This window comes from Phoenix dactylifera, chromosome 3 (genome assembly GCF_051530095.1).
Source record: "Phoenix dactylifera cultivar Ajwa chromosome 3, Ajwa_hap1_PhDact_Kaust_v1.1, whole genome shotgun sequence".
In the NCBI taxonomy this organism is placed as follows: Eukaryota; Viridiplantae; Streptophyta; class Magnoliopsida; order Arecales; family Arecaceae; genus Phoenix; species Phoenix dactylifera.
In genome coordinates this window covers 11,449,982-11,472,586 of record NC_143192.1, presented here as the reverse complement: position 1 = coordinate 11,472,586, position 22,605 = coordinate 11,449,982, and the positions used below count along the sequence as shown (strand labels likewise).

Here is a 22,605-nt window from a genome sequence, read left to right as displayed (position 1 = left end):
TTTAATTGGCAGGTTTAATAGGGGTATTATGAGAATAAATGAAAATTTGATATTATAGGTTGGGATCATTTTAAGGATAGAGTAAGTTTTCACATACTTATTCCTGCACTTTAGCTTCTAGGATTTTTGACATATGATGCACTTGAGCCTCTCTTAGTTGATAAAAAATATGGGAACAAGTACAAGTAAATATTATGATCCAATTAATAGTCTTTTTGCAAAAGATGTCTTTAACTCCTTACTGAAGCATCACATTTTTATATGCATTAGGTTTTCTTTGTACAACCATCCTACATTTTGCTTGTAAAGTTTCTCTCCACATACATAACACATATATGTGTACGTATATATGAATGCATATATGTATGTATGTATCTATTATATGTATATATGTGTGTGTAAATATATTTCAATTTCTGTTTTTGATTCCCTTACTCTTTGATTGCATTCTTGAAAATTTTCATAAATGTTGTTTTCTATGTACACTGTTTTACACAGATGGGTGTTGCAACAATAACGATAAAAAAAGAAAAATAGTAAAAGGGCATTTAGTAAATCATCTTGACATTTGTTTGATGAATTTCAAGTTTATAAATAAAACCTAAAGAATTAAAATTCTAATAATAGTTATCTACAATATTGGTGCTGGTGTCAACACATGGTTTAAAAATGAAGTTTAGATGCGTTCTTTTTAGCAAGCTTAGAAGGTACAAATCTATAGGGATTCTATAGGGGTTACATTATTCTAAATCTTTTAACATTACTTAAAAACTCATTAATTTTGTGAATACTTTAGATTTCTTCTTACTCCTAATGCGCAAGTGACATAAGCAAAACAATGTATGGTGGGCAACATCAAAAACTAACTTGTTTGATTATCAAAAAAAAAAAAGTTTATTCTCATTTCTGATATTTTATCTAAACATGTTTTACATGAATATGTAGAAATTTTCTTAAACAACTTCTTTCATTTGCTTAAAATTCCACGATATGGACGACCAATAACCACTTCTCCTATTTGAATAAGATTAGTCATGTGTACTATTCTTGATCTCCTTAGGATTGGTCCGATCAAGAGGTTTGATTCGACTTAACAATCCAAAAAACATCCTCCTAGAAGTTTAAATTGGGTGAAAACTATACCATCTCAACTAATTGCTCCCTAACTTCAATTACAAACTCCATATCACATATATTAGTGCAAACCATACATCCAATAACACAATAAGATAACAAAAATGTCACGGAGAAGCAAGGTGTGACACATCACCAAGGTAGGCTATCATAAGAAGCCCAATTGGCCGACTTAGTGGGCTCACCGCAAGGAAGGTGGGCCGCGGGTTCCAAAAGAACCGGCTCTTCTCGCCTCGAGTCGGCTGAAGAAGCCCAGAAAAATACTAGCAAGGAGATGAAATCTTGGAAGAAGCTTCGGAATCGCCCGGAGAGCAGAAGTTTGTGATAGCGGGTTTTAGAGTGGGTTGCGAAAGGAGGAGAGCTAATAGGAGTCGGAATTATGGAACGCCCGAGAGAGAGAGAGGCGATGGAAATCGAAAGCGTATCGGAATCGGCGGCGGCCGACCCACAAGAACTCGGTAAATTCTCGTAACTTCTTGTTGTTTTCTCTCTCTTTTTTTTTTGGAACTTCTAATGTACCGGTCGAATCTGAAATTTTTTGGCGAAATTATATTCAGCGATTCGGAATTAAGCAGAAAATATGTTATCACATTATCTGATCAGAAGTTATCAGATTGAAAGTGATGTTAGGATTAGGGATTCGTGGTTATCAAAAAAGTTGTTATTGCTGTGAATTTATATATGTCGATGTTAATGGCGGTGAATAGGAAGGAGATTTGGGACCAATTTGTGTTTTTGTTTTGGAGAAACTAGAATGATTGGTCCCCTTCGAAGTTAAGTTTCTCTCTCTCTCTTTCTACGTTTTATTCGAGTTAGGAACATAAAAGATTACTTTGAGAAGCGAAGATCTCATAATATGACCCACCATCTTCTCAAATTGCACTTGGTTTTCTCTCGCTGGAGCAATTTGGTATCGTTCTGCTAAGGCTGCAGATACTTTGATGCACGCACTTTCGTCCTAGTTTACTCTTTACAATAGCCATTTATTGCGCAAAGAGTTGAGATTGCTGGCTTTCTGATTGGTGAAAGCATGTATCCTCTTCTTAAGGAATATGTCCCTGTTGGATCATCACAAATGAAATATTGGAAGGATATTTCTGAGAATCACCTTGTGACAACATCATCATGGTTTGGTGACATTGACCTTTGAAACATGCTGTCCTGCAATATGTAATATAACTAAACATCATGAGAAAAACAAATTAAGAGTTGATCTGATTCTTTTCAAAAAAATCAGAATGAATGCGATCAGTCTAATCTCATATATCAAGAATCGATATGAGCTTATATCAACCATGCTCTGATAGTAATATGTAATATCTATCTCCTGCATTAAACTTGATTTGATTTTTTTTCCCCTTTTCATTTCACAACAAAATAAAATGCAATGTTTTCATTCTATATTTTGTATATCAAATATGCTTATTATATAGCACGCAGAAACTAAGGATCCAAATATCTCATCAGTTCTAATAATTCTAATCCTCCTCAGTAGATGCATGATGTTGAAAGAATCCAGATTGATAAGCCTATACTTGGCACCAAAAAAAATTTACAAAGGTTTTGCTACACGTTTCTTTAGTGGGTTAGTTGACAAGTAAAAATTTCAGTATTTTAGATAGATGCTAGAGTTCTGCTGTACAGGGCATACTAATGAAGCAAGCACTTGTTTGCAGAACTTGATTTACTTGCTTGCCATGTTGTTGCATTACTTAAGTCATCGCATGATGGTATGTGATAACTTAACTCGGCATGGGCAACCCACAAATTGCAGGATACAAATAATGTAAGTGAATTTGGTTTGATCTAAACAATGCACAGAAAGGTGCTTAAACTGACATCTACAAATGAAAGTCGGCCATGTAAGGCAAATATAAAAGGACTTATTCTAGCTAAAAATACATCAAGTTATGTCTTTTGACTAGAACTTTTGCAACTCTTGGATCACGGGATAAGTGATTGCCTTGCCATTCCAAAAGAAAATAAAATTGATTTTTTTAAAGACTGAAAACTTCTGAGCAATTGGTCATTGTAATGATGTTTGCAATTAGGATATGAAATTTGTAACATAGCATACCTCCTCAGTAATATATTTAATCTGGGAGTTTATTTGTCAGCTATAGATACTGGCTGCTACTGTTACATACAATATGCTAAGTTGATGTGTTCTAACAAGTACATGCCAGCAATCTAATTTGTTTCCACATCGTTATTGAACATTCCCATCCTTTGTATAGATGGTGATTTTTGCTTCACCTAAATGTTTTGTAGTCTTTTTTTTTGGGGTCCTAGATTCAAGTGATGATGAAGTTGACTACTCTATTAAACCGGAGTTCTACGATCCAAATCTTGATGATAAAGATGAATTATGGGTTCATAAGCAAAGAAAAGGTCAGAGCTCTGATGCTGTTCTTAGCTGCCCTGCATGCTTCACCACTCTTTGCTTGGATTGCCAAAGGTATGCATCAGCATTTTGTAAAATTGAAGTTCGCCGAGTGTTCTTTTGATTTAATAGCTTGCAGAAGTACATCCATCTCCTATAGCTTTCTATAATATGCTTGTAAGGTTGACCTTGTGTCAATTCTTTGGCCAATATAGGACATGCTAAAATTTGATAGCTCATGGTGGATGGGAACTCCCAGTTGCACACCTTCCTATCATTTACTTTGTTCCTAATTGTGTTGGATCACAATGGAATGGCTAAATTTTGGACTGTCAGAGTTAATTACTTGAGTTTACAAATTGGAACAAGTGTTGATTGTTCAGGCTTTGTACCTTATGATAATAATGAAATCTGTAACTAATTACTTGAATCCTCTCAATTATCATAGTGGTGTTATACTTTATTGAACCAACCATGTAGTCATTTTTGGAATCCTATATGAAGTCTGTTTAACTCTAATTTTGATAAACTTTCTTGACTTTGACTTTGGTGCCTTAAATCAAATTATATCCTGTCCAATCATCTTCTATACAGTAATAGTCATCATCTTAAATGATTTATGAAGACCTAATATTATGGCAAGGACTTCTACGCTGAAATATATTAGTTTCCTAGGTTGTTCCTGATGTAATTTACAGGAAACTCTCTCAGCTAGTTGCAATATATCAGTTTTGCAAAATAATTCATGATTACTATTATTTTAGTTGTCGTACATCATTTATATTCATCATATAATCATAACAAGTAATTTTTTTGTATAATAAATCAACTATGATATATAAATAAGCCTCGTGCTTGTGAAGATCAGTGAGTTGTTATCAGCATCTAATGCAAGTCTTGTTAGCTTCATTAAGAAGAACTATTAAAAAACAAAAAATGGCTCGTGCTTGAGCACAATCATGTTCTTATATAACGCTTAACATACTATTGAAAGCTATCAAACACTCACTTTTACTTGGATTTTCTTTGTGGATCTTGTTTGTTACTTTTATATATATTGGAAATTTAATTCTTTTGTAACTCTTGCATGGCAATCAAGTTTGTAGAATTCCTTTTTGTTATTGACTAGTTCCTTGTACATCAGGCCATGATGGATGTTTGACCTTCTTTTGTTTTTTGAAGGACTCAGTGCATTATATATATATATATATATATAATTTAAAAGAAGAGATAGACATGGAGTCCCTCAATAATGACAGACAATAACTAAAATTTGCAATATTTGCAGTTCACTAAACGGATCTATATTTATTTATCTTTGGTAGAAAAGAGAAAGTATAGGAGTGGCAAAAGTTTGTCCAACCCAACCAATCAATTTAGTGTACCAGGGATTGAAATACTAGTACTGACATTGGTACTAGTTTTCTGTTGGGCCAATATGGTACTTATCTATCTCATACTGACTCACAGTATGGGGCACCAGTATGATACTGAATCTTTTTTATTTCTTTCATTTTGTAATATTTTGGGTCTTTGTTGCTTAATAGATATATTAGGGTGATGATGCTTTTTTTAAATCTTAAACTGAATTTTGAATGAGAGGTGATGCCAAAGTGCCGGTGCCGATACCAACACTTATTAAGCCAACATGGATCGACAAAGTAGCAACATGTACAAATTGCCCATTTAATTTTTAATAATATTTTAATATAGAAATAATAATGTTTTGTAAAAAGATAAAACATATTTCAGTAAACAAAAATCACTATGTTGTAGTATGTTGTCCACCTTATCAAAATTTATGCCAAACAAAAATGACCGGCATGAATTTCCCTCTTTTTTTCTTTTTCTTGCCAATTTTTGGCCCAAAAAGGAGGGAGTGCCTCATTGGATCCACTGCCTACTTCGACATGTAGGTTACTAGCAAGGGAGTTGCTAAGCTCGAGATGCCCCATCCAGTCCCCTTTCCTTACCCTTATCTTCTTTCTTTCTTTCTATCTATTTTCTCTCTCCCCCTCCTCTCTCGCTTTCTTTGCTCTGGTTAGAAGAGGCCAATGGAGCCTCAAAAGATGCATCCACGCGACCTAGCATAGCCCCTTCCTCATTACCTTTTCTTGAAAAAAAAATTATCATTCTGATTGAGATGGCCTTTGTATCAGCTAGACCGGGCTTGGTACTAGTTGGTACGAACTCATTCCTATCTAGACATGCGGTTCGTACCACATATTAGCCAAACCAGACCTGGTATTGGCCGGTTTTAATCAGGCCAGCCAATGCACCTTTTGCAAATACCAACGACCAGGCACTGTCTCGTCCCATTTTCGCATTGAAATGGCATGGTATTGATGGTGCCATCTCGTTTCAATAGTATTTAAATCCATTGCCCATATAGTGGATACCTTGTTCGAAATAGGATTTAGACAATAAAAAAAATCGTGATTTAAAATTGGTTCTAGGAAATTCGAACAATCACTAGGATGGGAGGATGTGCAACTAAAGTCAGGTGAGGGCAGGATTGAAACCCAAATTACCAATATCCAAAACCAATCATCTTTACCAATTGGGCTAGTTGGGACCCTCTACAACTAAAAGAAAATTATTTGGTTACAAATTTCCTTTAGCATAAGCATGTAGAATTAGAAGAAATGATTCAAAATGCATACTAGTAATTCATAGAAATAAGAGATATATAAATTAGATATATAAGTGCATATGAAATGAAAATTAAATACGTAATTATTTCATGTTCGTGTAATGTAAGCAAGAAAGTTCTAGTGAACAACCAAGTCCACTAACATATCTTTAACCAATGGTAGAGAATCAAGACTTGGACATCAGCATTTTGTAATGTATCAAATTGTTAATAGGCGCATATGAATGCTACTCAAAATAAAAAATGAAAATACTTAGATGTTTCCATTTACTCACTTTACCTGAATTGAAACACATGGTCTTTTCAATATAACAAATCATATTGTGCTAATAGCAGTTTTAGGTATTATATGTGTGAGGTGCAGTCAGATCGAGATGAACATATAAATTAATCAACTCCAAAAAATTTGATACATCACTCTTGTTAGTATGTTATACTATATGATAGTTTTTTTCCTCTTTCACTATAGAGTATGCCATATTATCGTGCAGTTAAATTAGTTACATGAGTCTAGCAGGAATATTTAGTTTAATGTATAAAAAATTCAACATAACTCTATGGCCCCAATGTCTCCTAGCCTCCGACACCTTTGCTTTGCCATCTGCCACTATTTGACTCCCCTTCTTCACCATCCCCCATCCCCTTTCCCTTTTTTCCTACCTTATCATCTCCATCACCATCCGACATCACTATGTTGCTGCCTCCAAAGGTACCAAAGGTGATGCTATTTGGCTGAGTTGATGAATGGATGATGGTCAGCGTGGTGTTGGAAGGAAAATATCAGGGGTGACAAAGGACAATGTCACAATTTGGAGGTTTACAAACAGGATGAATAACAGGCATATTTTTGAACCCCTAAATCTGAAGGGTCTAGCTCTCTTAATATAATGAAATGATTAAGACAATGGTTTGCGTTTCAGAAGTAGCAAAGTCCATCTCGTACGTAAATTATACATATGTACCAATGTGTACTTATCATATATAGTACTTATGCATGTGTGCCTGTGCATGCATGCGATAGCATTTGAAGGCAAGATGCAATCCAAGATGAATTAATAGTTATCCTTCTTTAGGACTCAAGCACATATTTCTCATGATATCCTTGGATTAATGAAGTAGAGATATCATTGTTCTCCACAAGATTACCTTGATATTTATTTGCAACAAGAATCTCGAGTGTCTCTTGGAGGTAATTCATTTGCTGTAGTCTTTATTGCAAAAGAAGGATGAAAAGGGAAATGTTACTTTTCATGATGTGGCTTTCTTTTTCCTCTCTGTATCTCTCTCTCCAACAGTACGAGACTTGCAACATGGCTAATCTATGAAAAATCATGAGTTGATGAGTGGGCTGGGCTCAGGTGTGGCATGGCTCATGCCCAACCCAACTGAAGGTGTGGCATGGACCCTTATCTTTTCTGAATCTTATTGGATCAGGTTCGATTTAATTATTGATGGACCCATTTGGCCCATAGGTTGGGTCTTCTGTTTCCATTTGGACCCAACAAAGTTGGGTGTAGTTCTAGTTTCAGGTCATGTTTTAGACTTCCGCTCATGCGAAATCTATACTTTACAAAACACTGGTAACTTCATGGATAATGCAAAATACTCCTGCAGTGCTAGGGTTGTTGTAAACAAACCTGATGAAGGATGATATTAGTTATTAAACAACATGTGTTTTAATGGGCAGCAGCACTAAAAACATAAACAAGCTACACAATGAAATTGTTGTTATTATAACTGTTTAGCTAATACACTATTGCCAAAAACAATTCAAATTATAAATCAATTTCCCAGGTACCAACCAACCAGCCTTTACTTACATAATGTATTAAATTAAATTTAAAAGATTCCAGTATCAAAATAAATAGTATCTAAAGATTTTTGGCATAAATGAAACTAAATTAGAAGTGTATGCTCTTATGAAGTACTATTGATTGCTGTTTTGCAACAGATATATGTCATGCCCTTTTGCAATTTTAGCTACCTGTTCAAATATATATTCAGTTGACCACTACGAAAGCAAAATTAGAATGCTGGAATTATATTTCACGATTCAGAATAGTGGAGGTATTATTATTGTAGGATAAAAATATAATCACCTATTAGTAAATTTGAGGATCCAATTTGAAATAGTCCTGCATCAAGAACATATGGATGACAACAGTTTATGGGGTTTTCAGAGTGGTGACAGATGTGCACAGATACTGACTAGTAAGTATCATTGCTGTTGTAGCCTGTAGGCCTCTCAGGCTGCTGACGTGCAAAATTTGTTGTAATGCCCCACAAAGTAGATCTTGTAGAAACTTTTTGCAGGGTCCATTTTCTGCTTTGGTGCAAAGAACAAAAATTTATGCACTTAAGGCATGAAGCATTTGATGTTTATAATTGTAGAACTCTCTTTTCACTTTATCTGACAACTAAACAGTGAGGATTTTTGTACTTAAACAAAAAAATGGAATTGCGAGACTCCATGCTTTTTCAGAGGTTCACAGGTAGGTATCCTAATGATGTATCAAATTTGGAATAGTGCTCTCTCGGAATGAAACCAAGTCATTGACAATGAGTCTGGTGGTTTTATTTCCTTGGTTTCATTAGGCCTAGTGGCTTGGTTATATGGATTAACAGCAATTAGCTTTTGTACCCTAACATCCTGTAGCTCTTTGCATAGTGTCACCGAATTATTATGGCCTTAGAATCTGCAGAAGTTGTGAAGGCCTTAATGATGTAAAAGTAACTTTATATAGGTACTTACATTCACTTTTTCTCAAAAGGTTCATATGTTGATTGTTTTTATGATTTGGTCAATGTCGTGGAGTTGGTCAATATAATGTTCTCCAATAAAACCTAATAATTTAATTGTTTTTGATATTTCTGGCCTTAGATTTAGAGGTGATGCATATGTGAATGTGACCAGTGAAAGGTTGCAGGCTAGGGTAGGGGAATGACTGAACTGGTATCTGTAATAATCATGTTGATATAGTTATCATCTAGTTCAATCCCTAACTACATTAATGATCTTGACATCACAGGCATGAGAAATATGTGACTCAGTACAGGGCCATGTTCGTTCTCAACTGCAAGGTCAAGATTGATCAGATACTGCGGCAAGGAAAACGGAAGTCAAGGAAGCCCAAGGGCCGCATGTCTTCTAACAAGTCCCCAGAAAATCTTGAACATGATGTGGTATTCCGGCCTGTCTGCTGCTCTGTTTGCTCAACTGAGGTTGGAGTCTTTGACGGGGATGAGGTTTACCATTTCTTTAATGTTATTCCAAGCAACTCCTGAGCTTTTTCTTGACGGGCTTTGCTAAATTTAAGTTATAGGCATGTGCTTTAATGTAGCATAATCAATCACCTGGCCGCTGACTGCATCATGACGTTTCATTTCTAATGAATCCTAAAGTTATGATGACGCGCTAAGTGTAACTCCTGTACATGTAATGCCATTCATATTAAGTTTTTGTATGGTTATAAACTTATAATGCTGTAATCAGATGATTATGGCAAATTGCTCCTACCATAAACTGACTATCAATTTTGTTATTATGGTCACCTTTTCTGTGATGATTGTAGCAATTTGCTTGGATGGTAGGCTTTCAGTAATTTTTCCGTGTGATTATTGGGTGATATTGGTTGCATTTTAAGGAATGCCTCGTTAACACAGTAATTGCAGTGTCTTTTATTGCTTTGAATGCATTAACAAAGAAGGCCATTGGAAACCATGGATTCAAAGCAAAGGGAAAATAAGACATTTGGTGATAGCATATTGCCATTATTAGACAAGAGCAAAAACTAAGCTGCTCTTTTGAATTAAAAAAAATTAAACAAAGAGCACAGAGCAATTGTTTGATTGCCTTTTAATCAAAATAATAAAAGCAAGACATGATAGAAGTGGTACATTAAATTTAGTCTTGATTTCATGAAACTCTCACTTCATAATCTGCATTATTGAAAACAATCCTCTCCAGGTCAAGCAATGAGTCAGCGGTCACCTGCTTGGTTGGTTTTTGAACTCTTGGAACCTAAAAAAAAAGAAAGTGCTTGTTTTTATGGGCACCGCACAGCATCCATCTACCACTGGAAGACATCTATCTGGAATTTGAACACACAAATGCCGCCGATGATGCCATGTATGCCATATGGTATTTAGAAACCCTCATTATTTGAAAATGAAGATCATGCATGAATGCCACACCATGCTTGTCCAATATTTATAGCATCATGTTGGACTAAAAACCAACTGTGTACATTATATGCTTGATACCCTATTTCATACACTTTAATAGTATGCTTTCATGCTGCCGTATTAGAATATAAAAATGACAAAAGAGTACACACATGTTCTAAAATATGTGCAATATATGTGTTATCATTGTTTCAATCTTCTGCTATATAAAAAGAGAATTCCAATTTCTGAGCAACCATCAATCATTAGATGTTGTTTGAATAAGAACAAATATATGCTCTCGTATAAAATCTACTCTGATGCCTCCGTAGGTCTATCTTGTTATGATAAGGCTTACTAGAGTAGTAATGCTTCAACGAGCTCACCCTTGTATGCTCTTTCTTTAGGTGGATTGCATGTGCTGAATGCTAGTGACGTAAATTCTGAGATTTGGAGGCTTAGCTTGTTACATATAACTAGAATACTGCTAACTAGATGCTCACAATTGCTAATATTGCTATGATGATGCATGCACTAAGTTACCAAGTTTGTAATACATGTTTCCAATGCTGATGATTAATATGTAAAATAGTATAATGGTGTTTCAAGGCTGTTATGAGCCATTATATTTAGGTCTATTGTGATACAATGGTAAGGTTACTCCATTATACATCGCATGTAATGGATTCTAAATATCGAAACAGCCCTGCAGCAGCGAATGAAAGCTTTGTGCGCCAAAAAAGCCTTGTGCACTGAGATGCCTTTTTATAATTGTTTGGTGATAGTGCTAATGATGCCTTCCTCCACCTGAGAATGGAGTTCTCAACAGATTCTTGTTTACTTCTGTTCTTTAATAACTTAATTGGAGTTTTTGACTCCAATGATCCAAATTGAATAAAAAAACAAAGAACCTGGAATATTTTAGAATGATCATCCACGAAGGTCACCACAGCAGCATAAAATAATGCATCATAATTAAACTAATCCTGATTCAATAATGTGTAGCAGTCCATGAATCCTTGATCCCTGCTGTTTGAATTATAAAATATTCAGGACATGCATCTTATCGTGCCCTTCTGTTTCCATGAAATAATTAGAACTGAGGAAGAATTCTGGCACTCTGATGGTACAAATAATTGTATTAGGTAGATGCTTTTATGGTTGTCCAATCATTGGAATAATGTGACATATGATGCTCTATAATGTGACATTTGGCTACTGATTTTATATTTGTTGTCTGGTTGTGGAAATTAGTGGAAGAATAAGACATTTCTTTGTTGCTAGACAAGTTGATCTTGTGCATTCTGTCATGAAAATGGTAACCTGCAGGTATTGAGCAGGCATTTTTTTTCTTTTTGGCAATGAAAAAAAAAAATTCCCTCTTGGAAAGAGATGGTAACACCAACAAAGATGTTTCTTGCTCATGATGTGCGGGAATCCAGATCATATCGAGTTGATATTGTGGGGATTCCACTTGGCCTGTGTTTTGCTGGGAATAAAAAAATTATATATTAGGTGCTTGAGCAACTCTTATACTAATGTTTTCTTAGATTTCGTGCCTGCTTCATATCAAAAGGTTATGTGTAGGATTTAGGCTGCAAACTTCTACAAACCTACTAATCCATTATTGCACTAGATGATTGGTTTTGTAACTTTTCAGACTCGGTGCAGAATTTGGTTTAGGCTTATTCCCATGCATAGTTTTTGTAAGTATACCACAGCCGTTGCAGCTAGAGCTGTCAACGAGCCGAGCCGAGCCCAAGCCTGGGAGAGCTCGGCTCGGCTCGTTTCACAGAAGCTCGGGCTCGGGCTCGGTAACGAGCTCTATTTTGGGCTCGAGCTCGAGCTTGCTTGACAAAGCAAAGGCTCGGGCTTGAGCTCGTAAAGCTCGTTTCAATTACGAGCTCTAGAACGAGCCCGAGCTCGGGCTCGTAATCGGGCTCGAGCTTAGGCTCGGGCTCGATAACAAGCTATTTTTCTCTATATGATTAGATTTTTATGAATTATGGTGCTGAAATAAGATTTTTCAGTGGAAGACTAGAGCTCGTTTGGGCTCGTGAGCTGCTCAGGCTCGAGCTCAGGCTTGGGCTCGAGTGTAAACGAGCCTCATATTGGGCTCGGGCTCGGGCTCGTTTGACTACCGAGCCGAGCCCGAGCCGAGCTTTTACCGAGCCGAGCCCGAGCCGAGCCCGAGCAGCTCGGCTCATTAACAGCCCTAGTTGCAGCTGATGATACCTCTTTGTTACATGATCATATAATCGTAGGATACCAAATCCAACCACATAGAGTATATTGTGTATGATGTAATACTAAAATCGGATTGGAAACGATCGGTACTAGCATATTCATATCTATAATTGATTTATTTGATGAATATAGATATGGATATTAGTCGGATTCAAAAATTCATGTCCATATTTATTTTAAATGGAATCGAATAGAAATCGGATAATTAAATTTTATGACCATAAAATCAAAGAGATACTAAATGGATGATAAATTAGGTTAATAGCATATTAATGTGGTCATTTATTTTTTAAAAAACTTCATGAGTGCTATATAAAATTAAATAGGATTATAAGTAAAATTGGATATTCAGATATGGATTGGATAGTTGTCTATCCATATCCATTTTTCTTTGATGGATACGAATATTAGTTGGATGCTTAACTTTCTATCCATATTCAGATATATTTGGATACGAAAACAGATCCCAACGGATATTATTTGATCTACTTTCACCCCTGGTATAATGGCATCTATCAATTAGTGTGACAATAGCTTGAATTTGAAAAGCACGTCCAGATTTGAATCTATTGCTGCCAAATCCAGACCGAGGCGGGAGTGCAGCTTGAATGACCCTAAGGTTGGAGGCGAGCTAAGCAGGCTAGTTGCGGCGCCGACACTAGTCTCCTCCGTTGGGTAGCCTACAAGAATTTCACTTGCCGAAGAGTTTCTGATAAGGGACTCTCCGATGCCTAAGTCAGAATAACGAGGCAATAGTGTGGAAGAAAAAAATTTCAGCAGAAAGTGGTCTCTAAGTGATAGTGAGTGATTATTAGGCGCTTACCTTAAGTCCCCCAAGTTGCCCCCTTTATATAGGAGAGCTAATCTTGTCGTTACCTGGGCCAATGTGATGGGCAATGATGTCAGGCAATAGCTAGTAATACATCCACAATGCGGGGTCAGTCTATATGGGCTGAGTGTGCGCAGGTCTGATGTAGGACGTGAGGTTGCTACGACTGTGGATGGATAGAGCTGTCGGTTGTTAGGGCTGTTAGGCCTAGTTAACGCATGCTGATGGTTCTCCTCGGCTAGCAACTTCTAGGTTGGAGTTAAAGTCGTTCACCTTGGTTCATGTCCAAGGTTAGGAGGGTCGGCTGGCTTAAGGTCAAGGTGTCCCATATTTCTCTCATCATTTGCCCTCCATTTTCGAGGCCGAACTACATTCTGATTTGGGCGATGAATGTCGAACAGTCGCCTCGATTAAGGGCGAGACCTTCGTCAGGACATTAAGTATGTCAACCGGTCTTCTCGAAGCGTCGTTGGATTCGGGCTATCCTAAGAAGTCATCATTACGGGGCAACTCTAAGACGCCATTAATGCAGCGATCTGTTCGGATCGCCTGTGTAATACCCTTTGCTGACACGTGGCTCGATCTGCTCGGATAGCCGAACTAGTGCTCCGATCAGGGCCGTTAGCACCCCTATATAAGGGCGTCTCTAACTCTTAGACTCTACCTTTTGCACCATCTGCCCCTCCATCTAAGTACCCGAGCGTCCAGAATTCTGGGTGGCATCCCGACGAACTCTTTTGCTTCCGACGTCGACATCCTCCGTGCTTCTCCAAGTTCTGTGGGTTTTTCTTTTTGGCTGCTCGACCCTTTTCTGGTCTCCTTCCTTGTCTTCTCTTCGTCTTTCTTCATCTTTTTCTAGGTCTTTTCCTTCGTCTTTCTCCTGCCACCATAAGCGGGTTGAGGCCAATGCCTCGGAGGAGAGTCGTCCGTTTGACTGCTCTTCTCGAGGTTGGCAACCTTCATCCTTGGGTAAGGCTGAGTCTGAGGTTTGATCAGCTCAGACTATGAGGTATTCGTTCGAGCTCAACACTTTGTGCCCCCTGAGTTCACCTTCAAGCTCGCCGGTCTTAATGATCGGGTGACTAACCCATGTCCTTATCGGCTCGGCTTGTATGAGGAGATTCTATGGGCCGAGCTGAGACTTCCTCTCCACCCCTTCGTTGTTCAACTGATGGGGTCCTACTGCCTTGTTTCAACCCAACTAGTGCCGAACTCTTGGCAGGTCTTAGTCAATTTTCTTTCTCTCTATTTCCTTAGGAACATTCAGGCCTTGGTCCTCTTTTTTTGAGGATGCTTCACCTTGAAGAGGCATCCTCAAGATAGCATCTGGTGGTATTTTTCTCCTCAGAAAGACCGTCAGTTGCTCCGAGGTACTCCTCTTCTATCTATGGATCGAAAGGGAGGTTCTTCTTCATCCATTCCGAGTAGCCATGGGGGTTTGGCACTAGATGGAGCGTGCCTCAGAGGGACCTAAATCGATCCCCAAGGTTGTCCGATAATGATTAAAGAGACTTGGACAGGCTTCTGGAATCTCAATTCGAGATCCCCATCCTGTAGGAGCTGTTGTTCGAGGCTCTGATTATGACTTGTCTGAGCGCAGTCGACCCCCAAGGTAAGCTTTTTTGGGGTTTTTTTTTGTCTTTCCTCCTCGATGTTGTGGAGTAACTTTGTCTTTGGTTTTGCAACTCTTGCCGCCATGAAGTTCGATCTCTTGCTGATTCGCGAGAGGAGGAAGGTGAAGAAGAAGTCAGCCGTGGCTGCCGAGGATGGGGCTCCTCGATGGAAGAGGTCGGGGGGCAGTCCTCCTTGGCCTTTTCCGTTAAGGCCACTGTCGAGGTCGGCGTCGAGTCCTCAGTTCCTGCAGTTTTCCTTGTGGTGCCTGTTCCTCGGGGGAAAATTGTACAACTTAACTCTAAGGTCAAGGTCGCTCAACCGATTGGGTCAGCCCTTCCAGAGGGGATTTTTGCTGGACCCCGATCAAACGTCCCACCTTCGCTTCGACCATCTCTCAAGGTTCGCACGTGGGGTCGATCGGACCCTAGGCCATCCGCCTTGGGCAAGGAGGATGGTTTAACCCCAGCCTGCATGTCCCGAACCGACTCTTCCAATCGGGTGGTCGAAGAGTCCGCCTTGGCTCTAGAGACTCTCGAGGTCGCAAGGGAGCTGGTTCAAGCCATACAGCTTTGAGTCGATAGGGAGCTCGTATTCTCCGTCAATGCCACCAATTTCTTCGACGAGGCCTATGCCATGATTATTCAGGTAAGTTTCATAAATTTTTACCAAGTCACTTCCCTCGGTAAATGACTTCCTCTTTTCTTCAACGTGCCCTCGATGTCAACTACGTGCACGAGAGGATCAAGATACTCTTGCGGCGCATCTCGGAGCACGAGGCGAGGGTGGAGATAGCCGAGGAGTGCACCCGTCTGGTCAAGGCGGGGATGGAGGCTGCCGAGGTGCGGGATCGGCAGGCTAAGCTGACGATGAAGATAGCCGAAGACAAAATCGAATAGATAGAAGCACATGCCTCAATCACGCAGACCTAAGTGATGATCATGGAGGGGCAACTGTCCTTGACCAAGAAGGCCTACTGCGCTTCTAAGCAGAAGGTCGCAGAGCTTGCCGAGAAGCTGGTCTAGGTCGAGTGAGAGGCCGCAGAAGCGAGGGAGGAAGCTGTTCTTGTGAAGGCAAAGGTTGCGGAGACGATCAAGGAATATCACGCCTCTGAGGAACTCAAAGAAGAGGCCATGGAGACCGCAACCGATGTCTTCGGAAAGGGCTTTGTAGAATGCCGAGCTCAGGCACAACATCTCTTCCTAAGGATAGACTTCTCCAGTCTTGACAACGATGATGATGGTGGCGAGTGCGGAAAAGGTGGCGATGACGGCGACGACCTTGGAGATTGTGAAGGTGTCGAGGTTGGCAGCGGCAATGGTGAAGGTGCCGAGGGGGAGAGGCGAAAGAGCTGATCTGGAGGGATGCTCTCCTTATCCTGGATCTTAGCCTTGACATCGCGGATCGCATCCGAGAACCCAACCCCTGGGCGACGATCTTGCAAGCAGGAATCTTCACGAAGATCTACATCTTTTCAACTGAAGGAACTGGGTTCTTCGATGGCAGCAGGGGCGGCGAAGGCGAGGAATGAAGACCTTTACCTCATCGTTTTTGCTTTTTCTTTTCACTCGAGTGAACCGAGTTTAATGTACTCTTCTTTTTGTTTGGCCTCTACTAAGGTCAGTGTAAAAATTTACAACTTTATTGAAAATAAAGAGTTTCCCAAGTACTTGACCCTAGTCATGGTTTGCGTCGTATTGTTGTTTGCTCTTTGTTTGAATTTGCGACAAGCCTTGACCTTTCATTGTTGCTCTTTTTGCTCTATTTCTATCGAGATTAATGCATGTACTAGAAGATAATGTAAATAAAAAATTTTTGAAGTACTTGGCTTTGGTTTTTACTTATTGTCGTTTATTTCTTTATTCGAGTTGAGGTCATCTCACCGAACCCTCCTAGTCGTGAAGCTTTAGCTTGTCTTGGGCTTTTCGACTGATTTTTTGGAAGTTTGGCTTCTGAAAAATTTTGAGTGGGCTTGGTCTTCTACTTAGGCTGTTCCCAACCCGAAGAGTCTAGTTGGCATGCCAAGCCTTCGACGCAGCAGCTAATTCTCCTGGTCAAGTCATTCTCGACCTAAGGGGGTCGGTTGGCACACCAAGCCTTCGATGCAGCGGCCGGTTCTCTTGCTCGGTCCATTCTCGACCTGAAAAGATCGGTTGGTATTGCCGAACCTTTGGTGCAGCGGTCGGTACTCCTGCTTGGGCTATTATCAATCTAAAGGGGTTGATTGGCATGTCAAGCCTTTGGTGCGGCGGCTGGTTCTTCTGCTCGGGCCATTATCGACCTAAAGATATGGGTTGGCATGCCAAACCTTCAGCATGGCAGCCGGTTCTCTTGCTCGGGCCATTCTCAACTTGAAGAGGTCAGTTGACACACCGAGCCTTCAGCGCGGCAGCCGATTCTCTTGCTTGGGCCATTATCGACCTAAGGGAGTTGGTTGGCATGCCAAGCCTTCGACACGGTGTCTGATTCTCTTGCTCGGACCATTATCGACTTGAAAAGGTCGGTTGACTCGCCAAGCCTTTGGCGCAGTGATCGGTCTTCTCATTTCAAGAGTATGTTTTCCAAGGCATCCCTGGGGTGGGCTCCTAGAAAAAATCTGAGTAGGCTCGATCTTCTCATCTCTGAAATATGCTCCTAGAGGCATCTTTGGGGTTGGCTACTTAGAGAAAATTCGAGTGGGCTCAGTCTTCTCATCTTTGGAGTATGCTTCTGTAGGTATCTCTAGGGTTGGCTACCCAAAGAAAATTCAAGTGGGCTCAGTTTTCTTATCTCCGAAGTATGCTTACGGAAGCATCTCTCAGATTGTCTACTTAGAGAAAATCCAAGTAGACTCGGTCTTCTCATCTCCGAACTAGGGTCTCGAAGGAATTCCGAGCGAGCTTTGTTTAGGGAGATTCCAGGCATCCACAGGGCATCTTCTTTATTAGGGCCCAAGCATCTCCGGGGTGTCCCAAGTAGAATATGCTTATCATGATTGTCCAATCTGGAGATAGAAATATAACAAGATGATCTTTAGTTAGAGATGAGCTCAAACTACAATGGATCTTGCTGATAATAGACGCGAAGGTTGTCAGAGTTCAATATCCATGGAATTGGAGTATTGTCGAGTTGCTCCAGTCGATATGCTCCAGGTTGAACAACTTCGGTCACTCGGTATGGGCCTTCCCAATTTGGGCTCAACTTGCCGAGTTCTTCTAGTCGGGATGCTTCAGCCTTTCTCAGAACAAGGTCGTCAAGTTAGAAAAGCTTGCTTTTGATCCTTGAGTTGTAGACCGAGCTACTTTCAACTGGTATGCCGCCATGCGGATCTAAGCTCGCTCCCTGATTTTCTTCAGCAAGTCGAGGTTGGCTTGGAGCTAATCTAAATTCGTCTGATCGTCAAAGTTCTCCACTCGAATTGACGGGAGTCCAATCTCCAATGGGAACACTTCCTCTGTTCCGAAGGCAAGGTCGAAGGACATCTCCTCGGTATGGGCTTGAGATGTGGTCTGGTATGCCCACAAGACATTGTGGAGCTCTTCAGGCCATAGTACTTTCACCCGATCCAGTCTTGCTTTCAGCCCTTGCAGGATCATCTAGTTGGTCACTTCGGCTTCCCGGTTGCATTGTGTGTGGGCTACTGAAGTGAATCAATGATTGATCCTATGTTCGGTGCAGAACTCTTCCAATTGGGCATTGCCGAACTGATGCCTATTGTCAGTAATGTAATACTCAGGGAAGTCTGAACCTGCAGATTATATTCTGTCAGATGAATTTCCAAGCTTTCACCTTGGTAATCCGAGCCACTGGCTCGATTTCTGCCTATTTGGTAAAGTAATCAACTGCTACAAAAAAGAACTTATACTGTTCGGTTGCCACTAGGAATGGTCTGAGGATGTTGATCCCCCATTGCACAAATAGGCAAGTGGCATTGATCGACATCAATTGTGCCGCTAGTTGTCGTTGGACATTTGAGTGGCGTTGGCACCGGTCGCACCTCTTGACGAAGTTAGAAGCATCCTTATGCCAGGTCGGCCTGTAGTAACCTTGCTGCAGGATCCTGTAGGCCAGAGACCTGCCCTTCGGATGATTGCCACAGATTCTCCCTCATGCACCTCCCGAAGTGCGTAGTCTACCTCGGTTGGGCGGAGACATTTGAGGAGCGGCAGCGAGGACGACCTCCAAGATAATTTATTATCAAGAAGGATGTAAAAGTTGGCATGTCGCTTTATCCGATGGGCTTCAGCCCGGTCTGTAGGTACTCTTCCGTCTTTTAAGAAGTCGATGAGTATATCGATCCAGTTCGGCTTGACAACGGTATTTAGCACAACCTCAGGCTCGTTGATGCTTGGCGCCTTTAGGACTTCGAGGTAGGTGGCTTTGGTCAGCTCAGCAATCTCTGAGGTGGCCAATTTTGACAATAGGTCGGTCCTCACATTTTTCGACCGGAGGATCTGTTGTATATCAAAATTACAAAAGGTTGAGCTGATGTCCTTTACCTTTTGTAGATACTTGATCATTGAGAGCCCCCGAGCCTCGAATTCTCCTTGTACTTGGCTAACCACCAATTGCGAATCACTGAAGACCTTCAATTGTTAGAGCCTAAGCTCCTTGGAGAGTTTGAGCTCGGCAATGAGTGCTTCATATTCAGCTTTACTATTTGAGGTGAGGAACTCGAACCGTAGGGCATACTCAGTGGTTAATCCTTCTAGAATGGTGTTGCCCAATAGATGCAGCCCAAGAGGGGGGGTGAATTGGGCTTTTAAAAACTTTTAATTACTTCTAAACTTTTGAGTTAATTAAGCTAAGTTATATGGATACACAGTGGAACTTAACCTTAGCAACAGATTAATTCTAATCTAATCAAGATTAAAACTATTAAGCAGTAGATAAATGAGCTTACAAAGTTAAGTATAGTGGAGAGATAATCTAAACAAAGGAGCTAACTTAATACAATCAAGAGTACAATTCTAATCAAAGTTAGGTAGATGAAGATGAAGCAAGTTAAACTACCTAAACAATTTTAACTAGATTTGCAATTGAATGAATAGGCAAGTACGCTAAAGAAGAGACAAAGCATTGCAAACACACAAAAGTATAGTGATTCGGTGCTAATTGCACCTACATCCAATCCCCAAGCTCTCTTGAAAATTTTACTATAATCCTCCTGATTACAGTGTGGTTGTTTTCCGAGTTCACAACCCAACTCATTGTTTTTTCCGGGATCACAACGAACCCAATACAATTAATTATTTTTTCTGGGCCCAACAATCAAACCCAATACCGTTTATTTTTCGGGATCGCAAACAACCCAATTGGTTTTGCGGGATCACCAACCAAACCTTACACATTGTTTTTTAGGATCCCAATAAACCCGGTTGATTTTAAAGGAAATCAACTAAAACCTTTTCCCTCAAGTTCCACCCTTGTGAGAGGGCTCGCGCATAGCTTGCAAAACATACTCTTCTGTCTTTTCTCTAAAGGAGATGGCTCACGCTCTGAAGGAGGCGTCTCGCGTTCTGACTGGAGAAAAGTGCTAAACTGTTCTTCACTGCGGGAGACGGCTCGTGCTCTGCTGGAGACGTCTTGCGCACTGGCACATTGAGACAGTCTTCTATCTTTCTGCGGGAGTCGACTCTCCTTAGTCATAAGTCGGCTCGAGGGTGTGCCAGACCACTTTCTAAGTCCCAGAGACATCTCGTCCACTATAAGAGACATCTCGTAGACTGTCCAGGTGTAAATAAGGTTCAAACTAAATGTTTAACCCATCTTAATATCTTTGAACCTTTTTCTAATGGATTTCTCTTAAGTTTTTATATATTTTCTTTTGAATCATCCCCTAGACTGTTTCTTTGGATTTTTCTTTGAATTGCTCCTCCAACTTAAATCCTTTGAACTTGAAACTTGGGCCAATGAAGTGTAGCTTTCTTCCAACTTTTCTTGAGAACATTTGAGGCCTTCTTGAATTCTTCCAACTTGCTATGTTCCTTACAAAACAAATTATATTTCTTATTGCAACACAAACATTAGAAATTATACCACAAAGTTTTGTGATCATCAAAATCAATTCTAGGGTCAATAGATAGTAAGTATGAGTCAGCTCCATAACCCCCCCAGGCCCGATAACCCGTCCACATGCAGTATCTGCAGTCACACTATGGCATTCATCTTTTTGGGGAGCTCGGCAGGATCCTCATTAGAGACTGTGCACTCCACCAAAAAGTCTGCCAATGCTTGCGCCTTGATAGATGGCTAAGATCAATACTCCAAGTCGAATTCTCCGAGCTCCACCGCCCACTTTGCTAGCCGACCTATATGTTCAGGCTTCTGGAGAACCTGTCTCATCGGCTGGTCAGTCGAGACGTCGATTGAGTGGGATTGAAAGTATGGCCAAAGCTTTCGAGCTAAGATGATGGAAGTGTAGACCATCTTCTCTAGTTTGGAATAGCTGGTCTCGGCATTGTGCAAAATCCAACTTGCGTAGTAGGTCGGTTTCTGACATCCCTCCTCCTCTCGGACCAAAATTGAACTCAGAGCGATGGGAGAAATGGCCAAGTACAGGTAGAGCATTTCTTCGACTTGTAGTTTCGTGTGAAGGGGTGATGAGCTAAGGTATTTCTTTAGCTGATCGAAGGCCTCTTGACACTCCTTAGTTCATTGGAAGTCTTTTGGGCGCTTTAGGGCCTTGAAGAAGAGGAGGCAGCGGTCCGCCAACCTGAAAACGAATCTCGCAAGGACGGTAATCCGTCCAGACAGGCGTCGGACTTTCTTGACAGTCTTCAAAGGTTGCATCTCTTGCACTACTCGGATCTTCTCTAGGTTCACCTCAATGTCTCGTTGTATCACCATGAACCGAAAAATTTCTCTGAGGTGACCCCGAAGGTGCATTTCGATGGATTGAGCTTCATTTAATAATTTTTGAGAGTTGTAAAGGTCCCTTCTAGGTCGACGATGTGCTGTTCCATCGTCCAACTTTTTACGAGCATATCATCCACATATACCTCCATGTTTCGTTTGATATACTCTTTGAAAATTTTGTTGACGAGGCGCTGGTAAGTGACCCCTACATTCTTTAAGTTGAAGGGCATTACCTTATAGCAGTAGTGGCCTCTATCGGTAAGAAAAAATGTCTTCTCCCCATCTTCGGGAGCCATTGGGATCTGGTTATACCTGTAGAAAGAATCCATGAAGGTCAGCAGATGGTGTCCCGAGGTGATGTCTACGAGTTGATCTATCTTTGGGAGTGGAAAGTTGTCTTTCAGGCAAGCCTTATTTCGTTCAGTGTAGTCGATGCAGGCTCGCCATTTTCTGTTATCTTTTTTGACAAGCACAATGTTAGCCATCTAGTCAAGGTAGCTTACCTTGCGTATGAAGCTAGCTTCTAGTAGCTTGTCAACATTCTGGTTGATGATCTGCTGCCTTTCCGCAATGATGTTCCTTTTTTTCTGCCACATAGGTCGGTGGGCTGGGTCCATGTTGAGCCGGTGCGCCATTACCTTGGGGATTATGCTTGGCATATCAGCAGTCGACCAGGCAAAGACATTTGCATTAGCATGGAGAAAGATGATCACTTCGGCGCAGTTTTCTTTACTCAGATCGAAGCCG

General features: G+C 40.4%; 1 protein-coding gene across 2 annotated transcripts; it reads left to right on the top strand.

Annotated features, from left to right (window-relative positions):
* The first annotated feature begins 1,335 nt into the window (after positions 1-1,335).
* On the top strand, positions 1,336-9,736 carry LOC103705197 (E2F-associated phosphoprotein). Of its 2 annotated transcripts, none has more exons than XM_008788832.6 (3): positions 1,336-1,592; positions 3,427-3,592; positions 9,200-9,736. In XM_008788832.6, exons 1-3 carry the CDS (start codon positions 1,514-1,516, stop codon positions 9,453-9,455), a joined length of 501 nt encoding a protein of 166 aa, XP_008787054.4. In that variant the 5' UTR covers positions 1,336-1,513; the 3' UTR covers positions 9,456-9,736. The 2 variants fall into 2 exon arrangements, with proteins under 2 accessions (XP_008787054.4, XP_038973893.3); XM_039117965.3 differs by having other exon boundaries at positions 1,339-1,592; positions 3,406-3,592.
* Positions 9,737-22,605: the final 12,869 nt, after the last annotated feature.

What these genes read in the sequence shown, in the direction of transcription:
- LOC103705197 (XM_039117965.3), top strand. Translation starts at nt 1,514, where the DNA reads ATGGAACGCCCGAGAGAGAGAGAGGCGATGGAAATCGAAAGCGTATCG. An exon ending in GGCCGACCCACAAGAACTCG is followed by an intron (nt 1,593 to 3,405) that starts GTAAATTCTCGT and finishes AATGTTTTGTAG; the next exon opens with TCTTTTTTTTTGGGGTCCTA. An exon ending in CTTTGCTTGGATTGCCAAAG is followed by an intron (nt 3,593 to 9,199) that starts GTATGCATCAGC and finishes TTGACATCACAG; the next exon opens with GCATGAGAAATATGTGACTC.